This window comes from Crocodylus siamensis, chromosome 6 (genome assembly GCF_052110815.1).
Source record: "Crocodylus siamensis isolate JL-2025a chromosome 6, ASM5211081v1, whole genome shotgun sequence".
NCBI classification, from domain to species: domain Eukaryota; kingdom Metazoa; phylum Chordata; order Crocodylia; family Crocodylidae; genus Crocodylus; species Crocodylus siamensis.
The window spans coordinates 32,701,258-32,729,216 of record NC_143400.1 but is presented as its reverse complement, the minus strand read 5'-3'; the positions used below and the strand labels follow the sequence as shown (position 1 = coordinate 32,729,216).

At 46.2% G+C, this 27,959-nt stretch overlaps 2 protein-coding genes across 2 annotated transcripts; both read left to right on the top strand.

The window, feature by feature from the left end:
• Positions 1–11,730: 11,730 nt before the first annotated feature.
• Positions 11,731–12,549, top strand: LOC149862239 (olfactory receptor 10A7-like). The gene has a single exon (XM_090053900.1). The coding sequence runs from the start codon at positions 11,731–11,733 to the stop codon at positions 12,547–12,549; it is 819 nt and encodes a 272-aa protein (XP_089910026.1).
• Positions 12,550–17,941: 5,392 nt separating this feature from the next.
• LOC149862238 (olfactory receptor 10A7-like) lies at positions 17,942–18,886 on the top strand. Its single transcript, XM_090052111.1, has one exon. It carries the CDS (start codon positions 17,942–17,944, stop codon positions 18,884–18,886), a length of 945 nt encoding a protein of 314 aa, XP_089908237.1.
• Positions 18,887–27,959: the final 9,073 nt, after the last annotated feature.

Here is a 27,959-nt window from a genome sequence, read left to right as displayed (position 1 = left end):
GCAAACATAGTATGTATCTTCTATTATTGCAAAATCCTCAATGGCTATCATTGAACAATCTCAATGAATTGCTAAGTATTGAACAGTACAAGGGTGTAGTTTTAAGGTCAGGTCAATAAATAAAAGCAAAGCAATTTGGATTCCAGAAAGATCCAAAAGATTTGTTTCAACAATTTCAATGAAAACTAGCCATTTTGACAGTTTACTGTCTTCTCAATGTTTTTAAAGTTAGACAAGCTTTCAGACATAAGCCATTCTTCATCAGGTATCTAATCATAGGATGCCAGGCACAGCAGTGAAAAAACAGGTGGGATAAGTACAGACAGTTGGGAGATTAAATCTGATTAAAAATGGCCACCCAATTGAAACTTAGCTTGTCCTGGCACCAACCTTACACTTAGAGACACGGTCACAGTGGCCAGCAATCAGTCTAGACCTGTAACTGTACAGAAGTTTCACGCACACAAACTGGTCTAAAAATTGCAGAACCGGGTTTAAGATAAACCTGGATATATGTAGCATCAGATATATTTGTTTTAGGTCACACCAGTGCATGGAACTTTTCTATGCTTTACCTACATAAGCCATGGCTGGGAAAAGCCAGCCACTAGGCCCAGCCCCGGGGCTGTTCACTCCCCGCTTCCCCTGAACTGAACTATTTCTGACCACTCCCACCCTACCCCACCTCTTGCTCCCCATCCCAGCTAGCCCTCTCAACCACCATCCTACAGTTGCTCTGGGTGCAGCTGCTTTTATCAGCATTCACCGCTGCTGAGTCCAAGCAAGTAAGTACCAGTGTGGGGAGGGGAATGGAGGGTGGTGGTGTGCATTTGCTGGGGGAGACTCTCACCTTACCTCACCCCACCCCACCCATTCCTCCTACCCCCCAATAGGTCATGCCTGCCTTCCACCCCACTCGCAGACCATACCTGCCCCCTACCCACCACTGGGTTGCGCCAGCTCCCCCTACCCATTGTGGGTCATACCAGCCTTTGTGAGTCACACTCAGATAAGGGCAGACAAAAGTCAGCAGGGTCCTCTCTTTAGGGGGAACCTGAGAACACAGTGGACTTAGGGGTCTCTGCATTGCCCCTAGTTAACAATATTGAACCCTACAGTCTTTCAGAAGAACCCTAGAGGTCATGCTCTTTGAAGCTGGTCTTGGTAGCGGTGAATAAAAATATTGACCACAATGTAGTTTAGAGATACGCAAGCTGACTTTAAGTAAATCAATTTAGGTATTGATACTAAACTAACTAACAGAGGTCATCAGGTCTGAAAAGCAACCTCAAGTATTTCTACAATACAGTCACAGATATGTAGGTTTAAGATTCTTTTTTTCCCCTTTTTCTGCTTACTGTCATCTAGTTTTGAAATGAATAGGGAAAGAGAACGATAATATAAGTAGTCCTAAAAGTAATCAAACTAAGCCACGCTATTTCAGGTGAATGTGAAAAAGCATATTTCCAAGCTGTAATATTTCTATTGTGTTCTATTCTATTCTAATTATTACAAGAATCTGTGTTAGAAATCTGAATCTTTTTCTTTAAGCCTGAAAACATTCTTGCAAACACTAGTGATTAGAATGGTAAAGGTTGCAAGAATGCATTTCCATTTCCATCAAGGAACACCATGCCACAGGTAATTTTCTTATGTATTTCCTTGTGTGTTTTCACTTAAAAATGCCTAAATATTTTACATCAAAAAACTGCCAGAAAACAAGGAATTGTAAGGTGCACTCTGCAGAAGATGAAAGATGATTTCAGTTTGTCCCCAAAAATGTTAGTTGTCAGTATTTCTGATGAAAAAATGCAGGAGGAGATGTGGAAATCACAGTCCATATATTCAGTTTTTCATGCCTTTGAAAACCAAGTTTGGCCTCAGAATGTGTCAGGAGAATTTCTGTGAGCAGCACATAATCATCACAAACAACAAAAAGAATAACACATTTCTGTTTTTTGTTTTAATAACCATTTGTTGGAGAATTCACCTGTCTGTCTGTCTAACCAACCTTTACAATGCCTATCACTTCAGGGTCTGGTGTAAAAATGCTTTCTACAACTAGGCAATGAATTTCCTTTCCCCACACCAGAGTCAAGCAGGAGAATGTATTTCATTCTGCAGACATTTGACCTTGTACAAGGTAAGGTAATACACAGAGATTTCACATTGCATTTACTCTATTCCAAGATGAGATTTCCCCCCCGACACACACACACACTTACCATGGGGAAAACAAAGCCTCATCTTAGAATTGAATATGAGACAGTTCCAGCAAAGAGCTTTGGGAGAAGACAAGCTTGGCCAGGGACAGCATCAGCAGTACACAGGTTCTTGCTTTCAACATCTGTTCTCTGCCTCGCTTGTCACCCCACATCTCCCTTGCTATCAGGCATCCACTCAGGCAAGGAAGAGTCTGCATACCACTGCTGCTGTCCCCAGCTGAGCCAGGCTCCCTGCACAGCCACTCACCACAGCTTTTCCTCCAACTGCTTTCTGCCTAAATCATGGGAGCAGCCCTAGAACTGCTTCTGCCTCACTGTTACCCCATGCTGCAGAAAGCAGCTGTGGCAGCAATCAGGTTCCTTCTCTGGGCCCTCTCTTCACCGGTGGAGGATACAGGCAGAGGGGAGAGAGACAGCAAGGGGTGGAGAAATCTGCATGTTGCCTAGCTGTGCTGCTCACACAGATGCTCCCTGCACTGAGAAGCAGTTCTGGATCTGGGGTTCCTCTTATTTTGGGATCAGCTGGAGAAAGCAGCAGAAGGGGAAGGCAGGAAGTAGAAGGATAGGCAAGGAGGCAAGTGGTTTAGAGGCAGACACCAGGGAGGCAAGGGGTGGGGGCAGGATACCTGCTTTCCAATGCTGCCTGCCCCCCATTGGTTTCCCCACCTCTTCTCCCCTTGCCTCTGTTTTCTCCCTGGCTGCTTCTTCCTACTTCTACTTTCCCCAATGCCTCCCCCTACCCTGGCTTCCCCACTGCCTGCGCTCTCTGCCACGGTTTCCACCAACTCTTTCCCCCACCTCTGTTTTCCTGCCACAGTGGTGGGGAAAACAATTCAAATAAAACCCTCAAATAATAATATTCTAGACATGGCAAATCATGAAGTATTTATTGTTTTCCAGGTCTAGGGTCTATTATTGGGCATGGGGAGTATATCTGAAATTTGAAATCATCTTAGATATGGGTAAATACAGTTATATAAAAAGCATCTTTAGCCTTGCTTACTTCTTTAGAAATATCATTGAGTACACCATATCATTAAATACACCTAGCCAAATTGGAGGATTGGGCCAAAAGAAATCTCATGAGGTTCAACAAGGAGAATTGCAAAGTCCTCCACTTAGGATGGAACAATCCCATGCAGCGATACAGTCTGGGGGCTGACTGGCTGGGCAGCAGCTCTGCAGAAAAGGACCTGGGGGTTACAGTGGACAATAAGCTGAATATGAGCCAACAGTGTGCCCTTGTTGAAAGAAAGTTAGCAGCATCCTGGGCTGCATTGTCAGGTGTCTTGCCAGCAGGTCAAAGGAAGCATTTAAAACAATGGTGTCCTGCAGTGAATGTTTTGATGATTTTAATAAGTGAAGGTGATATTTCTCCCATTTAAGAAGAGTACAGTAAATAAATAAGTACAATTGGCTTTTATCTTCTAATGTGCTTTCAAAACTGCTCCATTCCCCAGTGTAGCAAAAATTATCTGATTGCTGTTCATCCATTTTACATGATACATATTAGATTCCTGAACACAGTTCCTGTCTATGTTCGAATGTGCTAGTGACAAGATGTTGGTGTCCAGACCTGAAAATCAATTAGTGTTGGAATGGAGAGAAGACAAGCTGGAGAGAGAAAGCAGTATCCAGAGGCAAGCTGTGTTAGGAAACAAAAGGGCTAAAGGAGAGTGGAGTCCACAGGTGAGCTAAGTCAGAGAACCAGGAAATCAAGAGTTGAGTACACAGATTCTTCAGAGTGCAGTTTAGGATCAGGGAAAGCCCTTTTACCCAGACATTTCCTGTTCTTCTTCATGGTCTTAAATAAGGAAAGTTGGAGGTCAGGTAGTAGGAGCCAGCCACTTGGGTACAAGGGAGGTGGCATAGTCTTGGGCACTGCACATGGTCTTCCATGAGCCCCATCTTGACTCTGGAAACAGCATCAAATATAGGCTACTGTGTTGGTCAGGTTCAAAGTTTCAGGCCTGATATTATCCCTGTCTCCCCACTTAAGATAAGCCCCTAGATGGTGCCGGTCCTGATTTATTGAGGTGGTTTTAGTGGAATGCCTTTAGTTAAAGGTCACGGACATTTTCTTCAGGTTCTCATGTGCAGTTTTAAGGCCCATATTCCTCTCAACCACGGAGGTACCAGAGCTTCCCCAGTCTCCATTTTGGGTCCAAGAATTTCACAAGAGGTGGGAGAGATTGGGTCTGGTGCAGCAAGGAATTTTCTATATATCATCTGAGATGAGATACGTGGAATACTTGTTGGGCCTTTAGGCTTAAAGGTTATTTTAGGTCATGGAGTTCATCTGCTGGCTAACACAGTCGGCTCCTAGGACACAATGGTCCATGTTTTACTAGGGCCAGCCTGTATGAAGGTTTTGAGCAGAGAGTCATACCTTCTGGCCAGTGGAGTGGGAAAATCCTGGCCAGCAGTGTAGGTCACCCTGTGTTTTATAATCTCCTTTGGCCTTTTCAAAGTGGTATGTCAGTTGTTCTTGAATGTGATGGATATGCTGTACCCAGTATGCAGGTGTGGGGTTGGTGGATCTGTTAGTACCAAGTGGAACTGGGAGGTAGGGGCAGGAGAAGTGGATTGGAACCATAATTTGCAAAGAAAGAACTTTGCCTTGTGAAGTTACAAAAGAGAGGACCAGTTATCTTGCTTGGAGTTTCAGGTAGGAATGGAAGTACTATTCAAGGATCTGATTAGTCCTTTCAGCTTGGTCATTAGTCTGAGGATGGTTGGCAGATGAGAGGTGGTTTTAGACTGCCAACAGCTGAAAGGCTTCCTGCCAGAAATGAGAGATGAATTGGCTCCCTGGTCAGATAAGATGTATCCTGGGAGTCTGCTGATTCAAATCACATGGTCAACCCACAGCCAGGCTTTGTCTTTAGCAAAGAAGCCAGCAGCACGTGGGATGAAACTGTGCCAATTTTGTCATGGAAAGATCATGAAAAAAACCTTGAGATGTGACTCTCCACAGTGAAATGTAGGTCAATAGCTGCCAATAGCTGAGGAGAGGTAGGAAGACATTTGAGGAGCCTCCTAGGCTCCTGATGAAGCCTGTTGGTATGGTTGCATACATCACAGAAGTGCACAAAGCCTGTACTGCCCTCTGCATCTGTGGCCACCAGAGGTAGTGGGAGATCACAAACCCTACCAAGTTTCAAAGTGATAGGTGCAGGGGTTTGGGGGAAACTGCACCTCAAGCTGATGACAGGCAAAATCTATGACATAGATAACTTTGTGTTTGTTAAGGGACAGTGGACTGAAAACTGCATGTGTGGTGACCCCTGCTCAGGCCATGAAGCCTCCAAAGTTTCAAGGAGATAAATGCAGAGGTTTGGGGGAAACTGCACCTCAAGCTGCAGATAAGCAAAGCTTGTGACATGGGTGACATTGTGTGTGTTAAGGTACAGCATTATGAAAGCTGCAGGGATGGTAGCCCCTGCTGTGTCCACAAAGCCTGCCTGGCGTCAAGGAGATAGGTGCAGGGGTTCTGGGGCCCTTCACCCCTAGCTGCTGACATAGACACAGTTGCACAAACACCCATGACATAAGTTTTGTGTCTTGGGGCGGGGGGTGGGGAGAACTACTGCAGGCCTGGCTGTATTACCAGTTACCAATCAATCATGATTCACTCAGGGACCAGCTCAATACACTGTTGCTAGCTAATGTAACCAGTTAATTAGCAACAATTAACACCTACCAAACCAGAGACTAAGTAGAGGAAAGAATCAATACAGACAATCAGCTGCCCCAAGAAAGTTGCACAAGTACCCATGTCATGAGTTTTGTCTGCCAGCAGCCAGGGGTGCAGGGCTCCAGAACCCAGTCACCAATCTCCTTGGCAGCTGGTAGGCTTTGTGCCCACACCAGAGGCCACCATCCCCGCAGCTTTCATCCTGCTGTGCCACAGTGTCAGCCATGTCACGAGTTTTGCCTGTCAGCAGCTTGAGCTACAGTTAAAGACATAATGTGTCAGACAGTTTCAGCCTCTTTTTTTCCTCAACTAATATCGGTTAGTAAGACATATGTTGTATGGCTGGGGGTCCAATCCCCTCCTCTGTCTGGTGGGTATGTATACCTAGATTATCCACCTACTATGCAAACCAACTTACAGTAAATTCATACTAAGGCAAACTGTGAAATAGATTACTATTAATCCTGTTTGGTGCTGTTCCACTTTGTATAAAATAATTAAATCCTAAAAGATAGAATATGAATTACTCTAGAGTTGATGCTGAGACTATTCAAAAGGTTTGTGCATCCTTAGGACCTGCTTTAATGAATATTTCTGATTTGAATGCTAAATGGACAGTTCTTACAAATGAGAGTGACAGCCAGCAGTTGTTAAATACTCTATAGCATGGTGTTTTGGGTTTTTTGGGGGGGAGGCAGGACTTCTGAGAGAAATGTGGGAGATTTGTACATCTTGGTAAGTGTGGAGCTGGTGTTTTTCCATTTCTTTACACTTCAGCCTGCTCCAGTGGAGCAAAATGTTATCCCGTCATGGTCTACCCATTTTATCCAAAGACTATTAAATCTAACTTGCAGAAAAGCCATTAGGAACAGGAGCCAAGCTAAGTCCTTCTTTCCCAGTACAGGACAATGTTCATTGCATTGAATCATGCTTCGTTTGGCTTCCTTTTCTTTTGGTACTACATATTTTCTGACATTTCTTTCTAAGTGGCACAGTCTAAGAGGAGTCAAGAAGATTCCTCTGGGCAACATCTAGGTATGGCCCCAATTATTAGGGCACCTCGCTGAGACTGACAGGTGGAGCAGAAATGTGCCCTTACTGGCAAGAAAGGCTTTCCCATATGATTGTGACGTTAAGTGATGATAAATAGTACCCTTCTGGGAGCCCAGGTGGTGTTTTCGTCGATCCTCCCAGGCTCGGGCTATGGGCTGAGGAGGGAGGAGAGGATCCACGCAGTGAACCAAAGACTGCGGTGCTGGTGTCATCGGGAAGGCTTTGGCTTCCATGACCACAGCCCGCTCTTTGGCGAGAGAGGCAGCGAGCTGCTGGGAAGAGATGGCCTCCGCCTCTCTCCCCTGGGGAGGAGGCTCTTCTCAGCCAGGCTGGCTGACCTGCTCCACCGGGCTTTAAACTAAGCCCGCTGGGGGATGGGGGGACTACTGCCACTGCTGGCCCACTGAGCGACCCTTGCAAAGCCAGCGGACCAAGGCACTTAAGGGATCCCACCCCTGCCTCAGCCCTGGCACAATCTGTGGGCAAGGCAAGAGCCCCCAAGGGGACACTTGCCTGCCTGTACAGTAATGCCAGGAGCCTGGGCAACAAGCAGGATGAGCTCGTCCTCCTGCTCAGTGCAAAGAAATACGATGTCATTGGGATAACAGAGACCTGGTGGGACTCCACCCATGACTGGACCATGGGTATATAGGGCTATACCCTGTACAGGAGGGATCGTGTTGACAAAAGGGGCAGGGGTGTAGCTCTCTATGTGAAGGAAAGCTACCTGTCCCTGCAAGCTGATGTTGGCGACCGGCATGGACAGCTAGAGACCCTCTGGGTAAAAATTCGTGGGGAATACGGCACAGGGGACACAACAGTGGGAGTCTACTACAGACCTCCCACTCAAAGTCCTGAGCTTGACCAGGAGTTCGCCCGGGAACTGACTGAGGCCGCTTGCTCCAGGACCTTGGTTGTCACAGGTGACTTCAATTACCCAGACATCTCGTGGAAAGATCACTCAGCAAAATCCGAGCGGTCGCAAAGCTTTCTCTCATGTGTGGATGACCTGTACCTGACTCAAGAAGTCTATGGGCCAACGAGAGGCAAAGCGCTGCTCGACCTGGTACTGGCTACGGGGGACGAAGTAATCGGCGACCTAGTGATTGATGGGAAGCTGGGTGACAGCGACCACGAGCTGATCACCTTCACCATCCACCGTAAAGCTGGCGAGTCAGTCAGCAACACAGCAGTCCTTGACTTCAGAAAAGTCGACTTTGACAAGCTCAAGAGGCTAGTCGGTCAGGCCCTCAGGGACCATGACCCCAGGGTGATGGGAGTTCAAGAAAAGGGGTTGCTCCTCAAGGAAGCAATCCTCAATGCACAAGCTATATCTATTCGAACATGGAGGAAAGGCATCAAGAAGGCACAGCAGCCCCCCTGGCTCTCCAGGGACCTAGCAGACCTCCTGTGGCTGAAAAGGAAAGCCTACAAAGAATGGAGGACGGGATTCACCTCCAAGGAGGATTACTCCGTACTGGTCCGGTCCTGCAGGGAGCAAACCAGGAAAGCCAAGGCTGCAGCTGAACTCCAACTAGCTTCAGGCATCAAGGACAACAAAAAGTCCTTTTTCAGATATGTGGGGAACCAGAGGAAAAGCAAGGGCAACGTTGGACCCCTGCTAAACCAGATGGGGCAACTGGCAACTGACACCCAGGAAAAAGCGAACCTATTAAATAGATACTTTGCATCAGTCTTTCATCAGTCACATGGGATGCCCATGCCTGCTATGGGACAGGGAAATCTGGGTGAGGGGGATCCCCTACCCTCCATCAATGCTGACCTCATGAAGGAACACCTTGAGAAGCTGGATACCTTCAAGTCAGCTGGCCCTGACAATCTGCACCCCAGGGTACTCAAGGAGCTGGCGAGCGTCATAGCCCAGCCCCTGGCACGGATCTTTGAAAACTCCTGGCGCTCTGGTGTAGTGCCCGAAGACTGAAAGAAGGCCAATGTGGTGCCGATCTTCAAGAAAGGAAGGAGAGTGGATCCGGCTAACTACAGGCCCATTAGCCTGACTTCTATCCTGGGGAAGATCTTAGAAAAGTTTATTAAGGAGGCCATCCTTGAGGGACTGGCCCAGGCTAACATCCTAAGGGACAGCCAGCACGGGTTTGTTGCGGGTAGGTCTTGTTTGACCAATCTCATTTCCTTCTATGACCAGGTGACCTATCACCTGGACAAGGGAGAAGAGATTGATGTCATATATCTTGACTTCAAAAAAGCTTTTGATCTGGTATCCTATGATCACCTCTTGGCCAAACTGCCCAGTTGTGGCCTTGGCTCCACCACGATCCGCCTGCTGGGAAATTGGCTCCGTGGTCGGACCCAGAGGGTTGTGATTGATGGCAGTCACTCATCATGGTGCCCTGTGACCAGTGGGGTCCCTCAAGGCTCTGTCCTGGGACCCATACTGTTCAACATCTTCATTAATGATGTGGACGTTGAAGTCAGGAGTGGACTGGCCAAGTTCGCTGATGACACCAAACTTTGGGGCAAAGCATCCACACCAGAAGATAGGCGGGTGATCCAGGCTGACCTGGACAAGCTCAGCAAATGGGCAGACGAGAACCTCATGGTGTTTAACACTGAAAAATGCAAGGTTCTCCACCTTGGGAGGAAAAACCTACAGCACCCTTATAGGCTCGGCAGTGCTCCGTTGGTTAGCACTACAGAAGAAAGAGACTTGGGGGTCATCATTGACCACAAGATGAACATGAGCCTGCAATGCAATGCTGCGGCTAATAAAGCGATCAAAACGCTGGCTTGCATCCATAGATGCTTCTCGAGCAAATCCCGGGACGTCATTCTCCCCTTGTACTCGGCCTTGGTGAGGCCGCAGCTGGAGTACTGCATCCAGTTTTGGGCTCCACAATTCAAAAAGGATGTGGAGAAGCTTGAGAGAGCCCAGTGGAGAGCCATGCACATGATCAGAGGTCAGGAAAACAGATCTTACGATGACAGGCTGAGAGCCATGGGACTCTTTAGCCTGGAAAAGCGCAGGCTCAGGGGTGATCTGATGGCCACCTATAAGTTTATCAGGGGTGACCACCAGGATCTGGGGGAACGTTTGTTCACCAGAGCGCCCCAAGGGATGACGAGGTCGAACGGTCACAAACTCCTGCAAGACCGTTTCAGGCTGGACATAAGGAAGAATTTCTTTACTGTCCGACCCCCAAGGTCTGGAACAGTCTCCCATCGGAGGGGGTTCAAGCACCTACATTGAACACCTTCAAGAGTAAATTGGATGCTTATCTTGCTGGGATCCTATGACCCCAGCTGACTTCCTGCCCTTTGGGCAGGGGGCTGGACTCGATGATCTCCCGAGATCCCTTTCAGCCCTAATGTCTATGAAATCTATGAAAGTATAAAACGGTTAAACATATCTTTCTTTCTTCCCAAATGTCACTGGTTATTTTTAATAACCCTAAAGGTCTGAGCTGCTCCCGCTCGGGGGGTCACCTATAACTTCATGTCTCTCCAAAAATATGACCACAGTACATAAGTCTGTTTTCTTGTATTAGATAATCTCATATTCAGTTACATGGCCATCAAAGAAGAGGACCAGAAAGACCAAAATTGATCCATGATGGACAGAGATATTCAGAGCCAAAAAAGACTATGTATATCCAGCTCCTGAGAAGAAGGAGACAGAAGAGGGCATGGGGATTGGAAGGAAAGGGATACAATGACGCCTTTCTGAGTCTTGGTCTTCAGAATGGGTCAGCCTGAGCAGCTCTCCCTACTAGTTTCTACTACTTACAGTATCATAAAATCTATCTTTAATTTGCTTCTCTGGTTTTTTTTTAGGCACTGTCCCGGGACGCGAAGGGGCTCGGAAGACTTACTGGGAGAGCAGTACGCCGCAGTGGAGGGAGAGCCCGCACGGCTCGTTAGCCGCGTCTATGTACAGCTGCGGCTAGAAGATTTAAAAATGGCGGCCGCTGCACTGGCAGCGGCAAATGGAGAGGGGAACAAACGGCTGGCAAAGCCATCCCCGACGACAGCCCAGCGTGACAAGAGCTGTCGAGCTGAAGTGCTGGAGAGTCTGGTAGCTGGGAGAAGAGGCGGAACGGCGAGATCACCGTCAGAGAAAGCCTGCAGCGCCAGATTGGGTGAGCAGCGGAGGATCAAGACCACCCAGGAAGATCCCAAGCCGCAGGAAGTAAGTGCCGTGGCAGTGGGTGCGGGAAGCACCGAAAAGGTGCGTGAGGCTGAAGGCTCACTCGGCGGGAGAGAAAGATCAGGGTGGGATCGCCGCCTAGAATAGAAGGCAGCGATCAAAGGATATGGGGACAGCGTTATATATACATATTCATCCAGAAGATGTTTACTCCCGGGGCCAAACCATAGGGGCGCTGGTGGTAGGTCAGGGAGGTAGGCCTTATAGAAGGATCACTTTGAGGAAGTACGCTTCTGATGGTGTAGGGTGATGGATTGGTGGTGGGAATTATACAGTTATAGGGACATCTATACCAGCGGGGAAGGAGTCTGACGGCCCATCATGGAGCAGGTGGAGACCACAGGTGGCGTGAGGCCAGGGACAGGAACAAATATTGCCCTCAGGAGGTCAACACCTACGTGGAAAAAGAGAATCAGACGGTTATCCCAGAATTTGTTCTCCTGGGACTGTCTGGCCTTCCAGAACTACAGGCTTTACTGTTTCTTGTATTCCTAATGAGCTACATAACTGCACTGATGGGAAACTTTTTCATCTTTATCTTGTCATTGGCAGATCTTGCCCTCCACACACCCATGTATTTTTTTCTTAGGAATTTGTCCTTCCTGGAGATGTCTTACACCTCTGTAACCTTTCCAAAGATGCTGGCCAACCTCATCTCAGAGGATAAAACCCTCTCACTCATTGGCTGTGCCACACAGATGTATTTCCTTCTCTTTCTTGGGGGAACAGAATGTTTCCTTCTGGGTGTCACGGCATATGACCGCTATGCTGCTATATGCTATCCCTTACACTATTCATGCATCATGAACAACACAAGGTGCACAGTGATGGCTGCTGCATCATGGCTCAGTGGTATATTCATGTCCTTTGGTGAAACCTCAGTCATATTTATCTTCCCTTTTTGTGGCTCCCATGAAATCAATCATTTTTTCTGTGACGTGCCCCCAGTCCTGAAGTTGGCCTGTGGAGACACCTGTCTGAGTGAAATGGTAGTCCTTGTGATTGCCCTGATATTCATAACTTTTCCCTTTGTCTTGATTCTGGTTTTCTACCTTCTTGTCATCACTACCATCATGAAGATGCCCTCAGCTGAGGGCAAGCATAAAGCCTTTTCCACCTGCTCCTCACACGTTGTGGTGGTGACACTGTTCTATGGGACTGGCATTATTATGTATCTGCGCCCTAAATCTGCATATGCCCCAGATATAGACAAACTGCTCTCTCTCTTCTACACAGTCATTACCCCCCATGTTAAACCCTATTATATACAGCCTGAGGAACAAGGAAGTGAAGGATGCTTTAAGAAGGGTGATAGCCAGAAAGTGCTTTCTGAACTCAGGGTGATAACAATTGTACAAATCAGGAGACTGATCAAAAGCCAGGACATTTGAACATTTTAATTTTTTTAGTTTGCAGGGGGGGGGGGGTGTCTATTAAAAATGGCATTTTTCTTAAGATTGCTTTTTCCCCCATGCTAAATTGGAAATGGTAGATGTTTATTCGTTAGTAAAAACTGTAAAATCTGAAAACATTTCTGTATTTAAGACATGGGTCATCAAATAGGTCTCCTTTTCATTAGCCAATGTATATATTTTTCCAAATCCGCTGAAAATGTAGTTTTAGGTTTGCAATTTTTTTTTGCTTATTTTCACTCCTCAACAAAATCCTTTACGAAAAAGCAATCTTTCACAAACATGAAAGCAAAGGTATATTTTTCTTGTCAGATTTTTTAAGGAAAAAGTCAAATAGGATATTTTGGACAGGAATGTATACAGATACCTGCAATGCCTATCCACTAGTCTCCATAATGGCTTGTCTTTATACTCTTTATATACAAGTTCAGTCTCTTCTCTATTTTGACTACTGAGGAAGCGAAAGATTTGGGAAAACGTGGGGATGGAGGACAAGAGGCAGGTTTGCAATGTGTAATAGTTAGTATATGTGCATCTTTCTGTAATTCTTTTTATGTTGTTTGTTTAATATTTATGTAGAAATGAGGACTTGGTGAATATATGACAAACGATGCTACCTGTAAATACGAGATATGCAGGGAATAATATTAGCTGAAGATGTGTAAATGCACATAAAATTAGAAGATAGCAAATACATCATGTCAAACCAATCTCATCTCCTTGTCTGACAGGGTCAAAGCCCTCTAGGGAGCAAGATATAAGTAGTAGATTGATACAGCGTACCTTCCCGCAGACCCGTCCTGTCTGCCCGGCTTTGTGCCCTAGCTGTGTGGGTCCCAGCTGGTCTCCATGGATACCCCAGGATCTCTGGGCCGTGACAGTGTGGAACCAGGCCCTGAGTTTGGGCCAGAGAACAGGGAAGAGTTGTGATCCACTCCCTGCATGACCCTGCCCAAGAAAATGACACCCATTGCAGGGGCATGAAGGCAGCAGAACATGATTGTGCCCCAGGCCCTGCCTTGTACTGTCATCGCAATCACTATCATGATCCCAACCCCAGTCCTGGAGCTGCCAACCCACCCTCCTCCCAGGTGCTCCCCACCTGCCCATGGCCCCACACCAGCCACTTAGTCACGTGTGGGGGACACTTAGGGCATTTTGGAGAAGTGGGGGGATAAGTGTGGGGAGGGGCTGCCCCAGCCCTCTAAAGCCACTGAAGCTCCCTAAGTGGCTCTTTGGACAAACTAATTGCCTTTTCTGGGGTTACATGAGCTGTTCATCAGGGATGGTTTCATCCTGTCTCAGAGTACAGAGATGGAAGAGGTGACCTACTGAATTCTCTCTGTTCTCTTAATTGGCTGAATAACCTCGTTTGATCAGGTTGAAGAGACATAGAAAGTGTTGGGAGACAGACTAAATCCTCATTTCAGAGGTATGGGTTTCAGGACAATTTGGACCTGCCTAAATTCCAAGTACAACATGTATCTGTGTCTTGTGTTTTAAGGCTGGCTTCCACCTGAAGTTAAACTATTCTTTGTTTTTAATAGACTAGTTTATGCCATATGATTAACAGCTGGGGTTAAACAGATATATATTTTTGGCTTAACAGCAACACAATTGGATGTAAAAAATATTGAGTGTGAGCTAAAAGTGGCCCCGCGCAGATCTGTCTATGCAAGAAAAGCTGGGAGCTCCGTGCTGCCACTGTCAAGAGGCCTGGGTGTGGGGTCAGGAAATGGAGCCCTCCCCCAACGTCCCCGGCTCACCCCAATACAGCCAGTCCTTGATTTACAATGCTGCAAGTTACAATGTCTTGCACTTACAATGTTTATAAATTGACACCGTTTCAACTTTCTGACGTTAGTTTCAACTTTACAACACTTGATCCAATGTGATGCCACACCAGCAAACAAGTTGGCTGCATTGCTTATCACCCTGGAGAACATCTGCCCAAACTTTCTTGGACACTTTCTTGAAGAAAGCAGACAAGACTCCAGACAAACCTGCAGCCAACAGTCCCGAGAAGACTACAGCCAAGAACCCTTCAAAAAGTCCATCAAAGTCACCTCAAACATCTTTACAAATCAATATAATTGGTATTGACAATATAAATACATCAGTGTAGCTATATTAGTCATTAGTGATCAATAATTGATTGAGTACAAAAATTTTGGTCATTTTTAGTGAATATAGGGTACCAGGCCTCAGTTCAGGAATGAATCACCTGTTTATAACATTGTTTCTTATGAGAAAATTGGTTCCAAGTTACAACATCTTCACTTACAACTTTCAAAAAGTCCATCAAAATCACCTCAAACAAGTCTTTAGAAATCAACACAATTGGTTCCTGAAAACCACATCTTAAGTCCAAGGACTGCCTGTACTCCAGCCAGGATGAACATCTGTTGGGCTGGGGGGGAGAGTTAAGGGGGTTGTGCAGAGCCCTGAACATCTATAGGCACCATTAAATACTTTGCAGATTTTTTTTAAAAAGGAAAACTATAGGAAAATTTTTTTTGTTAACCAATTCGTTTTGTTTTACCACCTAAAATATTTTCTATATACAAATAAAGGTTTATAGGAAATGGTGAGCCCAAAGGCATCATTTTCTAATTGTCAAAATCAAACACTTCAGGATTTACAAAAAGGAAACCCACTATTGTTTTACCAGCAACATAACTTTAACCTTGGCTATGGAACGTGCAGGGATATTTAAATGATTAACCCTGGGACAATCTTCCTTCACACCTCACCTGTGATTTATATTTAACCTCACCCCCCCCCCCCACACACACACACACACATTCTTGAAATATTGTTAGGTTGCCTATATAGGATCAGAGAGGGCTGGATATGGCAGAGAGTCCACCCCACTCTGATGTACCTCTAGTAAGTTTTATGTTCTTATTTCTCACACACAAATAGAAACAAATTCAATTAGCTTACTTTGGCATGATAAATAACAATCAATAAGAAACTAAAGTATGCATCTAGTTCGTGGTTTCACCCATTGGATTAAACAAACATAATTATTTTTCAGCTGCCCTGCCTACTTGTTTAGGAAAGATTAACACTGAGAAATGCTAATAAGATCATCCCTCTAAGGAGATACAAATAAACATTTACTGCCAGCTCCACAAATGAACGGAGGCTCCACCTGGAGTCTGCAAAGATGTTCTCTACACAAGAGTGGATTCTCTGCTTCATGGGGAATTTGAAGAAACTGAAGCTGTAGGAGACAATACTCCAATATTTCTGTAAGTACAATTGCATTCTGTCTAGTGTTCTTTTCCATCCCACTTGTTGATCCTGCAATTGCATTATTAGGGACTTTAGATGTACACCTTGCTGGTTGTCTGACCCCAGTACACTTTCCTGCCATGGCACGGGGTTGGGCTAGAGGATCTACTCAGATCCCTTCCGACCCTAGAAACTATGAAACTATAGTATGAAATGGCAAAAAAAAAACACAACCCAAAAACCCGCAAAACAAGGCATGTGACATTATTTTTGGAGTTGCCTTTATTTACACAAAGTTGGACTTGCTATGCTGGTCTGCAGTAGCGGTATGCAGAAGCTGAAAATTCTATTGCAAAAGCAGATTTCGCCATCCCCTTAATAGTTGTTTGATCTGCTCTCCATGGAAACATACTGAAACCTCTGCAAAGTGAACCGATCTCCAAATGACTATTTTCAGAAAGAAAGCCCCTCAGATCCTAAATTCAGTGTGTACCTGTCTCTGAGTATGTGTGTCTTCACTGCTACCCCTGAAATGACTGCAGCTACTGATCCAGGAGGTCAGGTCAAGCTGCAAAGCCTGCCTGGGAAACTGTGTAAATATGCCTATGCTGAGATCTGTCCTGGCATGGGCATACTGCTCCCAGGGACCAGGCTAATTTATAGACACCTCAGGTCTCCCTATATTAAGACTGAAGTGTATCCTTCCTGCTTCTCACTGATTCTCTTTCCCTTTCTGATCAGAAATCATCAAAGCCCCCTGGAGTGAGCTCAACACCATTTACATGACAACTTTACAAAGTCCCTTAACTTGGGAAAATACCTTTTAAGTATAAATGTTCTGGCCACCTCTGATTTTTAACAGTAAGTCCCAGAGTCATGAAACTAGTCAGAGCTACAAATGCAGTTCATATGCTGCAAGAGAACCATTAGAATTGCTTGTTATTTTTCCAGGCATATGTGTTCATTCCCTGTCCCAGGGACTGCCAGTAGATATCTGCACTCCACACAAGTCTTAGTGGGCACCTGCTCCCATCAGGGGGGAAATCTGAGGTGGCCAGATGTGTTGCCAGTCATAGAATAGCTCAGCATGCTGTTATCTGTAATACAGGGGTGCTCTTTACCACAATCCCAAAAGGATGCCAGGCTTGGGTGCACTTTTGGCCAGAGTATAAAGATTTCTCTTAAAACATTGAGAGAGCCAAAGAACTTATTAGGGTGTTATCTTTTGTTGAACGACCTACATAAGTTCAGCAGAATTAAACCAGCTGGTCTGACCTGAAATATTTACATTTTTCATGTTCTTTTTGGGGGAAAGAATGAAAGTAAGAAACAAAGAGAAAGAGGGAAATAGAGGTACATAAGATATTTTTGAGCAAAATGAAAACTGGTGATTTCACAGGCAGTCCTCGACTTGCAACATTTTGAGTTACAATGTTTTGCACTTACAACGTTTATAAATTGACACACTGTTTCAACTTCCTGATATAAGTTTTGACTTTACAATGCTTGATGCAACCCAACACCATGCCATGCCAGCAAACAAGTTCACAGCATCACCCACCTCCCTGGAGAACATCTGTCCAAACTTCCTTGGACACTTTCTTTAAGAAATTCTTAAAGACAAGACTCCAGAAAAACCTGCAACCAACACTCCCGAGAAGACTCCAGCCAAGAACCCTTCACAAAGTCCAGCAAAGTCACCTCAAACAAGTCCTGAAATCAATATGATGGCAATTTATGATATAAATACATTAGTGTAGCTATATTACTCATTTATAATTGACTGAGTCCTAAATTCTGGGTTATTTTTGGTGAAAATAGGGTATTGGGCATTGGTTCAGGAACCAATCCCCCATTTACAACATTGTTGTCTATGGGAAAATTGGTTCCGAGTTACATTTCGACTTAAGGAACCAATTTTCAAGAACGCATTGTGTCGTGAGTCCCAGGACTGCCTGTATTTCCCATTCATGTGGATGATACTTCTACTGAAATGATATCTTTGCCAGCAATTAAGAGAAAAGAAAAGCAATGGGGAAAAAAGAACTTTCACTGATGTTCCTCATTGTTTGCTTGATTCTTTCCTGATGTCTTTGTTTGATTCCTACTTCCTTTACTCTAGATAAGAAAAATGGAGAGAACACCAGAAGGAAACCACTCTGTGTTGAGTGAATTCATTCTCCTAGGTTTTTCCAACTTTCCACGTTTCCAGTACCTGCTTTTTTCTGTGTTCTTTTCTACTTATTTGTTCACCTTAGCTGGAAACCTTCTCATCATTTTTCTTACCCGTGTGGATGCTACCTTGCAGATCCCCATGTATTTCTTCCTCAGGAACCTGTCCTTCCTGGAAATCTGCTACACAGCTGTGAACATCCCTAAAATGTTGGCCAGTCTCCTTACAGAGGACAAAAGAACGTCTTTCCTTGGCTGTGCTACACAAATCTATTTCTCCTTTTCTTTTGGAGGATCAGAGTGCTTTCTCTTGGCTGCAATGGCTTATGATCGTTATGTTGCTATCTGCAATCCCCTGCATTACCCTGTACTTCTGAACAAGAAGACATGCAATGCACTCGCTGCAGCATCCTGGCTCAGTGGGTTAGTTATGTCCCTTGGTCTCACTAGCATGGTGTTTACTTTACCCTTCTGCAGATCCACTACAATCAACCACTACATCTGTGACATCCCCCCACTGCTGAAGCTGGCCTGTGGGGACACTTCCCTCATTGAGTTTTGTGTATTCTTGTTGGCAATGATTTTTATTGCCTTCCCCTTTGTGCTGATCTTCCTGTCATATGTACGCATTGTCTTCACTCTCCTGAAGATTGCCTCAACTGAGGGCAGAAAGAAAGCCTTCTCCACCTGCTCCTCTCACCTTATTGTGGTGATATTATTCTATGTCTCTGGCTGTGTTATATATCTGAACCCCAAGGCAGACTACTCTCCAGATACAATCAAGTTTCTTTCTTTGTTATACACATTCCTCACACCCACACTAAACCCTATCATTTATACTTTGAGAAATAAAAAGGTGAAAGGTGCTTTCTGGAGAGTGCTCAGGAAAAGGAGGAATGCTTGAATAAAGGGAGGGATTCCCTGTACGTGTCTCAAGCTCAGTGTTACCTTTTTAACTAGGACATTTATGCAGGTCCAGCCCATTCTCAAATTCAGATGATTGTGCTTTATGAGAGTAGTGCTCGTTCTACAATTAGTGTAATGATATTAGTATAACCTCGCCATGACACAAGCATTTGCTGAAAAAGGGAGGAGTCCTTCCAGAAAAAGTCAACACTGGTGCTCTCAATCTTCAGTTCCATCAGTTCAGTAACAGCCACTAGGTGAGGTTTGTGGATATTTTTGGAAAGATTTTTTTTAGTTTCTCCTTCCAAGAGCAGCTTTCTAGTGCTAACAAATACTAACGTAATCTCAATGGCTAGGTCCCATTGCTATGTCTCTACAATAATGATGATAATAATAATAAGAAATTAAGGAGGTGAATATATATTTTTGTTTGACTATTTATTGTTTATATTTATTTTCCCTGCACCTTCTGTTCTTCTTTCCATACATACTTCTTATATTTTCTTTTCATTCTATTTTCTTTAGTACCTTTCAGGAAAGGTTACCTGGGTACTGAATGCAGATATTTAGATGAAAGAAAAGATTTAGTTTGGTGTTGCTTTCCCCTCAAATACATGAATGTACAACTGGATAACTTCAGTACATTTCCCCCCAAACCCCTGCACCAATCTTCTTAAAACTTGGTAGGCTGTGTGGCCTTAGTAAGAGCTACCACCGCTGCAGTTTTGACCACCCCCCTTGTATTGTAACACAAGAATGCGACAGGAGTTTTGCTTTGAAGAATTTGGGGTACAGTTGCCCCCAAACCTCTGCACTGATCTTCTTGAAACTTGTCAGGCTTTGTGCTCCTGCAGCTTTCACCCTTCTGTGTTGTAACACCTAGACGTGACATGAGATTTGCTTTTGAGAGTTTGGGATTCTTTTCCCACCAAACCTCTGTACCGATCGTCTTGAAACTTGGCAGGCTTCATTATTTCTGAATAGTATACCATGCCTGAAAATTTAATCGAAAAAAGCAACAAAGTTATAGGTATTTTATTGTTTCCCCATTATACCCTATGGCCGGATCTCGGAGATGGCTCTGAGGAGGCTCCAAACTGCTTCAGGAAGCCGAACAACGCCAGCGCTTCGACCTGGATATGCTGCTTTGGACCCCAAAGTTTCTGAAGCTTTTCCAGATCCAAAGCTCTGTCCAAAGCCTCGCACAGCCCTAGTAAACATGAAAGCCATGATACCCTAAAATGGTCCAGGGCAGAATTAGATGCACTGAAACTTGGAGGTTCCTGTGACTGTAAAGGGATTATGTCATATTAAGCACACAGCCACACTAGGATCACTGTTGGGGTGTGTGTGTGTATATAGATATTTATATATATTCTAGATATAGATATAAATATACCAGCAGCATCTGGTGTGGTGTTCTTGGCAATCAATTTATCTCAAATGTATAATAAAGAATTTTTAAATGTTCACGTTAATCATTTCACTTCACTAACAAATCTAATTAAATGCATAGCAACTATAAATGAAAATCTTAAAAATTCAACTTAGCCTTCAACCACCTGAAGCGGGGTTCCAAGGAGGATGGAGCTAGATGGGATTCCAGCAGAGGTGCCAAAGACATAGAGGCCTGAAGTCCATGCCACACATCGGGAAGAGGGCTGTCACCTATAATGCATAAGACTTTCCACATGTCCATCCTCTTATGTCCCACCCTGGCAAAAATAAAAATTGGCACCTAGGAATTTAAACTCAAGCCCTGTTACTGTAAGAGAGGTGGATAGGAAAAAAAATCTATGCGGTCCCTTAAGGAAGAGGATTTCTGTAGCCCAGAGCGCACAAGCTCAGAAAGAGGGCAATGTAGCTCCAAAATGACTCCGTTCCCAGGCCCACACACAAACTGCATGCTTAATAGCTCTTTCTAACGGAAAAGGGAGCGAGCAACAGCTCATATTTTGGACAATTAAAATAAAAACCAGGACTGAAAGTGGAGGTCAAAGGTTAACAATGAGAGCCCCAAGCAGGGACAGTGAGCAAGAATCCTTCCACCCTTATCCCATGAGCCACTGTGGCCTTCAGCTGGTGGTTCTGACTCCATGGATGTGTATCAGGTGCATTTTAAGACGTTCCCCCTCCTTGTCAGCAGAAGGAAACCCTGGTGTACACTAATCTTGAATGTGCCAGTGTCAGCCCCTTTACTCCTGCTGCAGTTCTGGCTGCACTACTCCCCACAAGTTTTGGTTTATGCACTTCCCATCTGTGGCTCCACCAAATCCTGGAACCTCCTGGTCAACCTCATCCTGGACCTACCAAAGTTAGCCATCGACCTGACCAGGAAGGAGGCCTTGGCCAGGAGGACCCTCAGTGACAGTGGGGCTGTCTTCCTGCCCTACATTCATATGTCTCCAAGCAGAGTTTCTCTAGGCAGTTTCCACTCACTCCTTTAACTTTCATAGATTTCATAGACATTAGGGCTGGAAGGGATCTCGGGAGATCATCGAGTCCAGCCCCCTGCCCAAAGGGCAGGAAGTTAGCTGGGGTCATAGGATCCCAGCAAGATAAGCATCCAATTTACTCTTGAAGGTGTTCAATGTAGGTGCTTGAACCACGCCCGCTAGCATACTGTTCCAGACCTTGGGGGCTCGGACAGTAAAGAAATTCTTCCTTATGTCCAGCCTGAAATGGTCTTGCAGGAGTTTGTGACCGTTCGACCTCGTCATCCTTTGGGGCGCTCTGGTGAACAAACGTTCCCCCAGATTCTGGTGGTCACCCCTGATAAACTTATAGGTGGCCATCAGATCACCCCTGAGCCTGCGCTTTTCCAGGCTAAAGAGTCCCATGGCTCGCAGCCTGTCATCGTAAGATCTGTTTTCCTGACCTCTGATCATGCGCGTGGCTCTCCTCTGGACTCTCTCAAGCTTCTCCACATCCTTTTTGAATTGTGGAGCCCAAAACTTGGACACAGTACTCCAGCTGCGGCCTCACCAAGGCCGAGTACAAGGGGAGAATGACGTCCTGGGATTTGCTCGAGAAGCATCTATGGATGCAAGCCAGCATTTTGGTTGCTTTACTAGCCGCAGCATCGCATTGGAGGCTCATGTTCATCTTGTGGTCAATCATGACCCCCAAGTCTTTTTCTTCTGTAGTGCTAACCAACGGAGCACTGCCGAGCCTATAAGGGTGCTGCAGGTTTTTCCTCCCAAGGTGGAGAACCTTGCATTTATCGGTGTTAAACACCATGAGGTTCTCGTCTGCCCATTTGCTGAGCTTGTCCAGGTCAGCCTGGATCACCCGCCTATCTTCTGGCATGGATGCTTTGCCCCAAAGTTTGGTGTCATCGGCGAACTTGGCCAGTCCACTCCTGACTTCAATGTCCACATCGTTAATGAAGATGTTGAACAGTATGGGTCCCAGGACAGAGCCTTGAGGGACCCCACTGGTCACAGGGCACCATGATGAGTGACTGCCATCAATCACAACCCTCTGGGTCCGACCACGGAGCCAATTTCCCAGCAGGCGGATCGTGGTGGAGCCAAGGCCACAACTGGGCAGTTTGGCCAAGAGGTGATCATAGGATACCAGATCAAAAGCTTTTTTGAAGTCAAGATATATGACATCAATCTCTTCTCCCTTGTCCAGGTGATAGGTCACCTGGTCATAGAAGGAAATGAGATTGGTCAAACAGACCTACCCGCAACAAACCCATGCTGGCTGTCCCTTAGAATGTTAGCCTGGGCCAGTCCCTCAAGGATGGCCTCCTTAATAAACTTTTCTAATATCTTCCCCAGGATAGAAGTCAGGCTAATGGGCCTGTAGTTAGCCGGATCCACTCTCCTCCCTTTCTTGAAGATCGGCACCACATTGGCCTTCTTCCAGTCTTCGGGCACTACACCAGAGCGCCAGGAGTTTTCAAAGATCCGTGCCAGGGGCTGGGCTATGACGCTCGCCAGCTCCTTGAGTACCCTGGGGTGCAGGTTGTCAGGGCCAGCTGACTTGAAGGTATCCAGCTTCTCAAGGTGTTCCTTCATGAGGTCAGCATTTATGGAGGGTAGGGGATTCCCCTCACCCAGATTTCCCTGTCCCATAGCAGGTATGGGCATCCCGTGTGACTGATGAAAGACTGACGCAAAGTACCTATTTAATAGGTGGGCTTTTTCCTGGGCGTCAGTTGTCAGTTGGCCCATCTGGTTTAGCAGGGGTCCAACATTGCCCTTGCTTTTCCTCCGGCTCCCCACATATCTGAAAAAGGACTTTTTGTTGTCCTTGATGCCTGAAGCTAGTTGGAGTTCAGTTGCAGCCTTAGCTTTCCTGGCTTGGTCCCTGCAGGACCGGACCAGCGTGGAGTAATCCTCCTTGGAGGTGAATCCCGTCCTCCATTCTTTGTAGGCTTTCCTTTTCAGCCACAGTATGTCCGCTAGGTCTCTGGAGAGCCAGGGGGGCTGCTGTGCCTTCTTGCTGCCTTTCCTCCGTGTTGGAATAGATTTAGCTTGTGCACTGAGGAACTTATTTTGGATCAGTGTGGCTTGGATTATTCTCCCCTACTCTTTCCACTTTCACCCTCACTATTCCCTTCTACATGAGCCACAGCAGATGGGCCTCAGTGATGCGACACCCTCTTATTTTTTTCTCACCCACCTTCTTCAGTTCCGTAGAGCTTGTGTTTTGAGTGCGCCCAATCTTGAAATCACCTCTTCTTTCCTCCACCTCCTCTGTGGTTAATGCCTCTACTTTCTTGGCCATGTCCACATCTTATGCTGAGGAATGATGTATGCCATGGCTTTGTTATGAAAGATGCAACCTGCCATGAGAATACCATTCTTCTGCTTCAGAGCAGGATAACAGTATGCCTAGACTATAACAGAAACAATATAAATTTATTTAGGAGGCAGAATGTATCTGGTGGGTTTTCCTGTGCATGTCTTTTTATTTCAATGGCCTCTAGGGCTGCGCAAAGCTTCCACTTAATTTTTGATTCTACAAATTTTTTAAACATTCAACCTTGAAAAGTGAAAGTCAAGTCGAATAGCAGTTGATTTAAAAGCTGTTGAATTGAATACCGGAAGCCGAATATTAACAGTGCGAGCCAAATATTTGACTTGCCTATACTGGATTCCCGGTGGGGGTGGGGTGGAAGGAAAGTAAGGGGAGGGAGGGGGAAGGGAGGGGGAAGGAGTGCTTTCATGACTGACATGTGTGGCTGGCCAGTGAGCTGTCAGCATTTTCTGAGGTCCCTTCCAATCCCAGCACTCTGCAGGAGGGCCAGAGAAAATGCATAAAAGGCACCAGTTTTTCAGCTCTCCTGCTTTCTGCCTTGGGGGGTCAGTTTCTGAGCTGCTGGTGGTCTCCAGCACCTCTGCATCAGACCACAATGGCTGGAAGCCCTGATCTTCAACAGATTCCCTGCTTGCAACACTAGCAACAGGGATTTCTGAGAACTTGGTGCTTTTATTTAATAACTACTTTTCATATTAGTTTATGCTTATATTGTATAGGGTTAATAGTAGAATCATAGAAGTAGGGTTGGAAGGGCTTTATAGATCTTCAAGTCCGACCCCCTGCCAGGGAAGGAGAAAAAACTGGGCTTAAATGATCCCAGCTAGGTAGGCATCAAGCGGTAAAGACCCCCAGGGTAGAAGCCAGCACCACTTACCTTGGATGTCTAATCTAAACCTACTCTCCAACAACTTGTGGCCGTTATTCCTTGTTATGCCAGGGGGTGCTAGGGAAAACAAGGTCTCTCCCAAACCCTTGTGATCCCCCCTAGTGAGTTTATAGATGGTCACCAGGTCCCCCCTCAGCCTTCTCTTGTGAATGCTGAACAGGTTCAGGTCCCGCAGTCTCTCATTGTAGGGTCTGCCCTGTAGTCCCCAGATCAAGCAGGTGGCCCTCCTCTGGACCCTCTCAATGTTGTCCACATCCCTCCTGAAGTGGGGCGCACAGAACTGGACACAGTACTCCAGCTGTGGCCTGACCAGTGTTGCAGAGAGGGGGAGGATCACCTCCTTGTCCCTGATAGAAATGCACCTGTGGATGCACAACAAGGTCTGGTTAGCCCTACCAACCGTGACCTCACATTGTCGGCCCATGTTTATCTTGGAGTCAGTAATGACTCCAAGATCCCTTTCTGCCTCTGTACTCTCAAGAAGGGAGTTTCCCATCTTATAAGTGTGCTGCTGGTTACTAGTGCCAAAGTGCAGCACCCTGCACTTGTCAGTGTTGAAGCGCATACTGTTTTTGCTAGCCCACCCCTGTAACCTACCCAAATCTTGTGGTCACCTTGCCCCAAATTTTGGTATCATCAACGAATTTAAACAGGGTGCTTTTCACCCCGTTGTCCAACTCACTGATAAAGAGATTGAACAACACGGGCCCAAAGACTGAGCCCTGGGGGACTCCGCTGCCCACTTCTCCCCAGGTTGAATATGACCCATCCACCACCACCCTCTGAGTGCGACCCTTCAGCTAATCTGCAATCTATCTGACTGTGTAGGCATCAATGCCACAGTCACCCAATTTCTTAATGGGGATGGGGTGGGAGACAGTGTCAAAGGCTTTGCTGAAGTCCAGGAAGACTACATCCACAGCAACACCTGCATCCAAGGCTTTTGTGACCTGATCATAAAATGCAATCAGGTTGGTCTGACATGACCTGCCCCTAATGAAACCGTGCTGGTTGCCCTGGAACATCATCTCTGAGGCCGGCCCATCACAGAAGTGCTCCATGATGATCTTCTCAAAGACTTTCCCTAGGATTGAGGTAAGACTGACAGGCCTATAGTTGCCCAGGTCCTCCCTCCGCCCTTTTTTAAAGATGGGGACCACGTTGGCTACCTTCCAATCATCCGGAACCTGGCCCGAGCACCACGAGCGCTCGTACAGCCGTGCCAAGGGCCCTGCAATAACCCCTGCTAGCTCCCTCAATACCCTGGGGTGGAGAGCATCTGGACCCACTGATTTGAACATGTCCAGCCCCTCCAGAAGCTCTCTAACCCGTCCTCCCCAACCTGAGGTCTGGAGGAGTTCCCCTTGAGTCCATCTGGCATCACAGCGGGGAAGTCCCAGTCCCTGCACAAGAAACCAGAGGTGAAGAATTGGTTAAAAAGGTCTGCTTTCTCCTCTGGCGCAACCACCAGATTGCCCAGAGGATCTTGCAGGGGCCCACATTTCCCGGTCCTTTCTCCATTCTCCCCATATATTTGAAAAAGGACTTTCTGTTATCTTTGATTTTGGATGCAGGTCCTAGCTCTATGTCCGCCTTAGCTTTCCTGACAGCCCCCCCACAGGCCCAAACAGAGGAGGTATACTCCTTTTTGGAGATAGCACCCCCCTTCCACCGGGTGTATGCTGCCTTTTTGGTGATCGGGCATTCCCGGATGCCCTTGGTGAGCCAGGGGAGCTTTCGGGCACTCCTGCCCCCACTTGCTTTTTGCTGGGATGGTCACCCCTTGGGCCCTGAGTATCATCTCCTTAAGGAACGACCACTCATCTTGGGCACTGACTTCTCCCTTTCAGAACCCCAGTGCTTTTCCTACTACTCTCCTCAACTCTTTCAAGTTGGCTTTCTTGAAGTCTAGGGCTACTATCATTATTCATTCTTTCCACCACACCAATGCTTCTCAATATATTATTTACACACACAAACACATTTACATAACATTCTGGGGGGTGCTAACTGTTGGCTTAGAAATGGTATTTAAAGGTCTGTTTTGGGGGGATTGGCTTATAGGTATCAATATATGCATTATATGGGTTCAAGATGGGCAGCAGGGGTTAAATGGATTTCTAAAGAGCTTCAAAGATACAAGCACAGCTACTCATGGCCGTGAAAATAAATGGGCTGTCTAGCACGACAAGGCCAATGGATGGAGAGAGCCTGAGAACTGAGGGGGGCATGCCATAACATGAGATCACTGCCTTCATGACACATTGTCTAACACAACAAGGACACACAGCCTGGGAACCAAACTAGTATGTACCATACTGTCCCATAACACATGATAAGTGACACCGGTACCAGGGCCCAGAGAAGCAGGGGGCCTGAGTTCCAGTTTTGGGGGACCAGACCATATTAGGAGAAGGCCCAGAAGGCTAAATGCACCTGTGACCACAGAGAGACAACCAACCAGAGATAGCCATGAATGAAGTGTCATCGGGAGTCATAAAGGGGAAGGAGAATACAAAAGCAGAGACTTGAGAGTAACCAAGTGTCCCTCCTCCCTTTGTTCCATCCCTCCCTGTCCCTCCTTGCTGTCCCTCCCTTTGTCCCATCCCTTCCTGTTCCTTCTCATTCATCCCTGTCCCTCCTTCTCTTCCTTCAGAAGGGTCACCAGCCCTGTCCCCATCCCTCAGAAAGGGTCCCTGAGGCCACCAAAGCTAGAGCTGCGGTGGGCAGGGCAGCCATGAAGGGGCTGGCACAGAGGGAGAGACTCAGGGGGTTCATGCAGAGCCCTGCACACAGCGAGGGGTAGTGGGGGAAAATGGGGATTGCCCTCCCCACCTGGCAGCACCAGGTGAGCCAGGGCCTTTTTTTTATCAAAGTGCCAGGAGCTGGACTGGGTGGGGCAGCCATTGCCAGACTGGGAGAGCCTGGCTGATTCAGAGATTTAAGACTCTCAAGTTTGGCCAAATTGATTCAGGACAGTGATTTGAATCACCAGATCGAATCACTGTCCTCCAAACCGGCCGAATCTGAATCAAAAGTGAATACTAGCCACTTTGCACAGGCCTACTAACTACGTCTCTTTGCTCAGACATACAAGATCAGCTATGGGCGAATGGATTATACCTTGTGGCAGCATGGTCACTCAAGAAAACAATCATAAATTCCAAACTAATCATCCATCATTGTGCACAAGATGTTCTCCTCTTCTCCATCCTCCATTGTAGATCTGGTGAGAAAGCCAGCTGTTTCAGGAAAGTTTCCACACTTTTAGAGGCAAGCTAACTTCATGTTGTGACTTTCAAAGCCATGGATAATTCCTAGCACAGCTGGCCAAAAGTGTGCATGTCCTCGGTAAGATACAATGTTATTTGCCACTGTGAAAGACTGAGCAGCCTCAGCACCTGATGGT

Excerpts from the sequence above, each read along its gene's own strand:
- LOC149862238 (XM_090052111.1), top strand. The coding sequence starts at position 17,942 with ATGGAGAGAACACCAGAAGGAAACCACTCTGTGTTGAGTGAATTCATT.
- LOC149862239 (XM_090053900.1), top strand. The coding sequence starts at position 11,731 with ATGTATTTTTTTCTTAGGAATTTGTCCTTCCTGGAGATGTCTTACACC.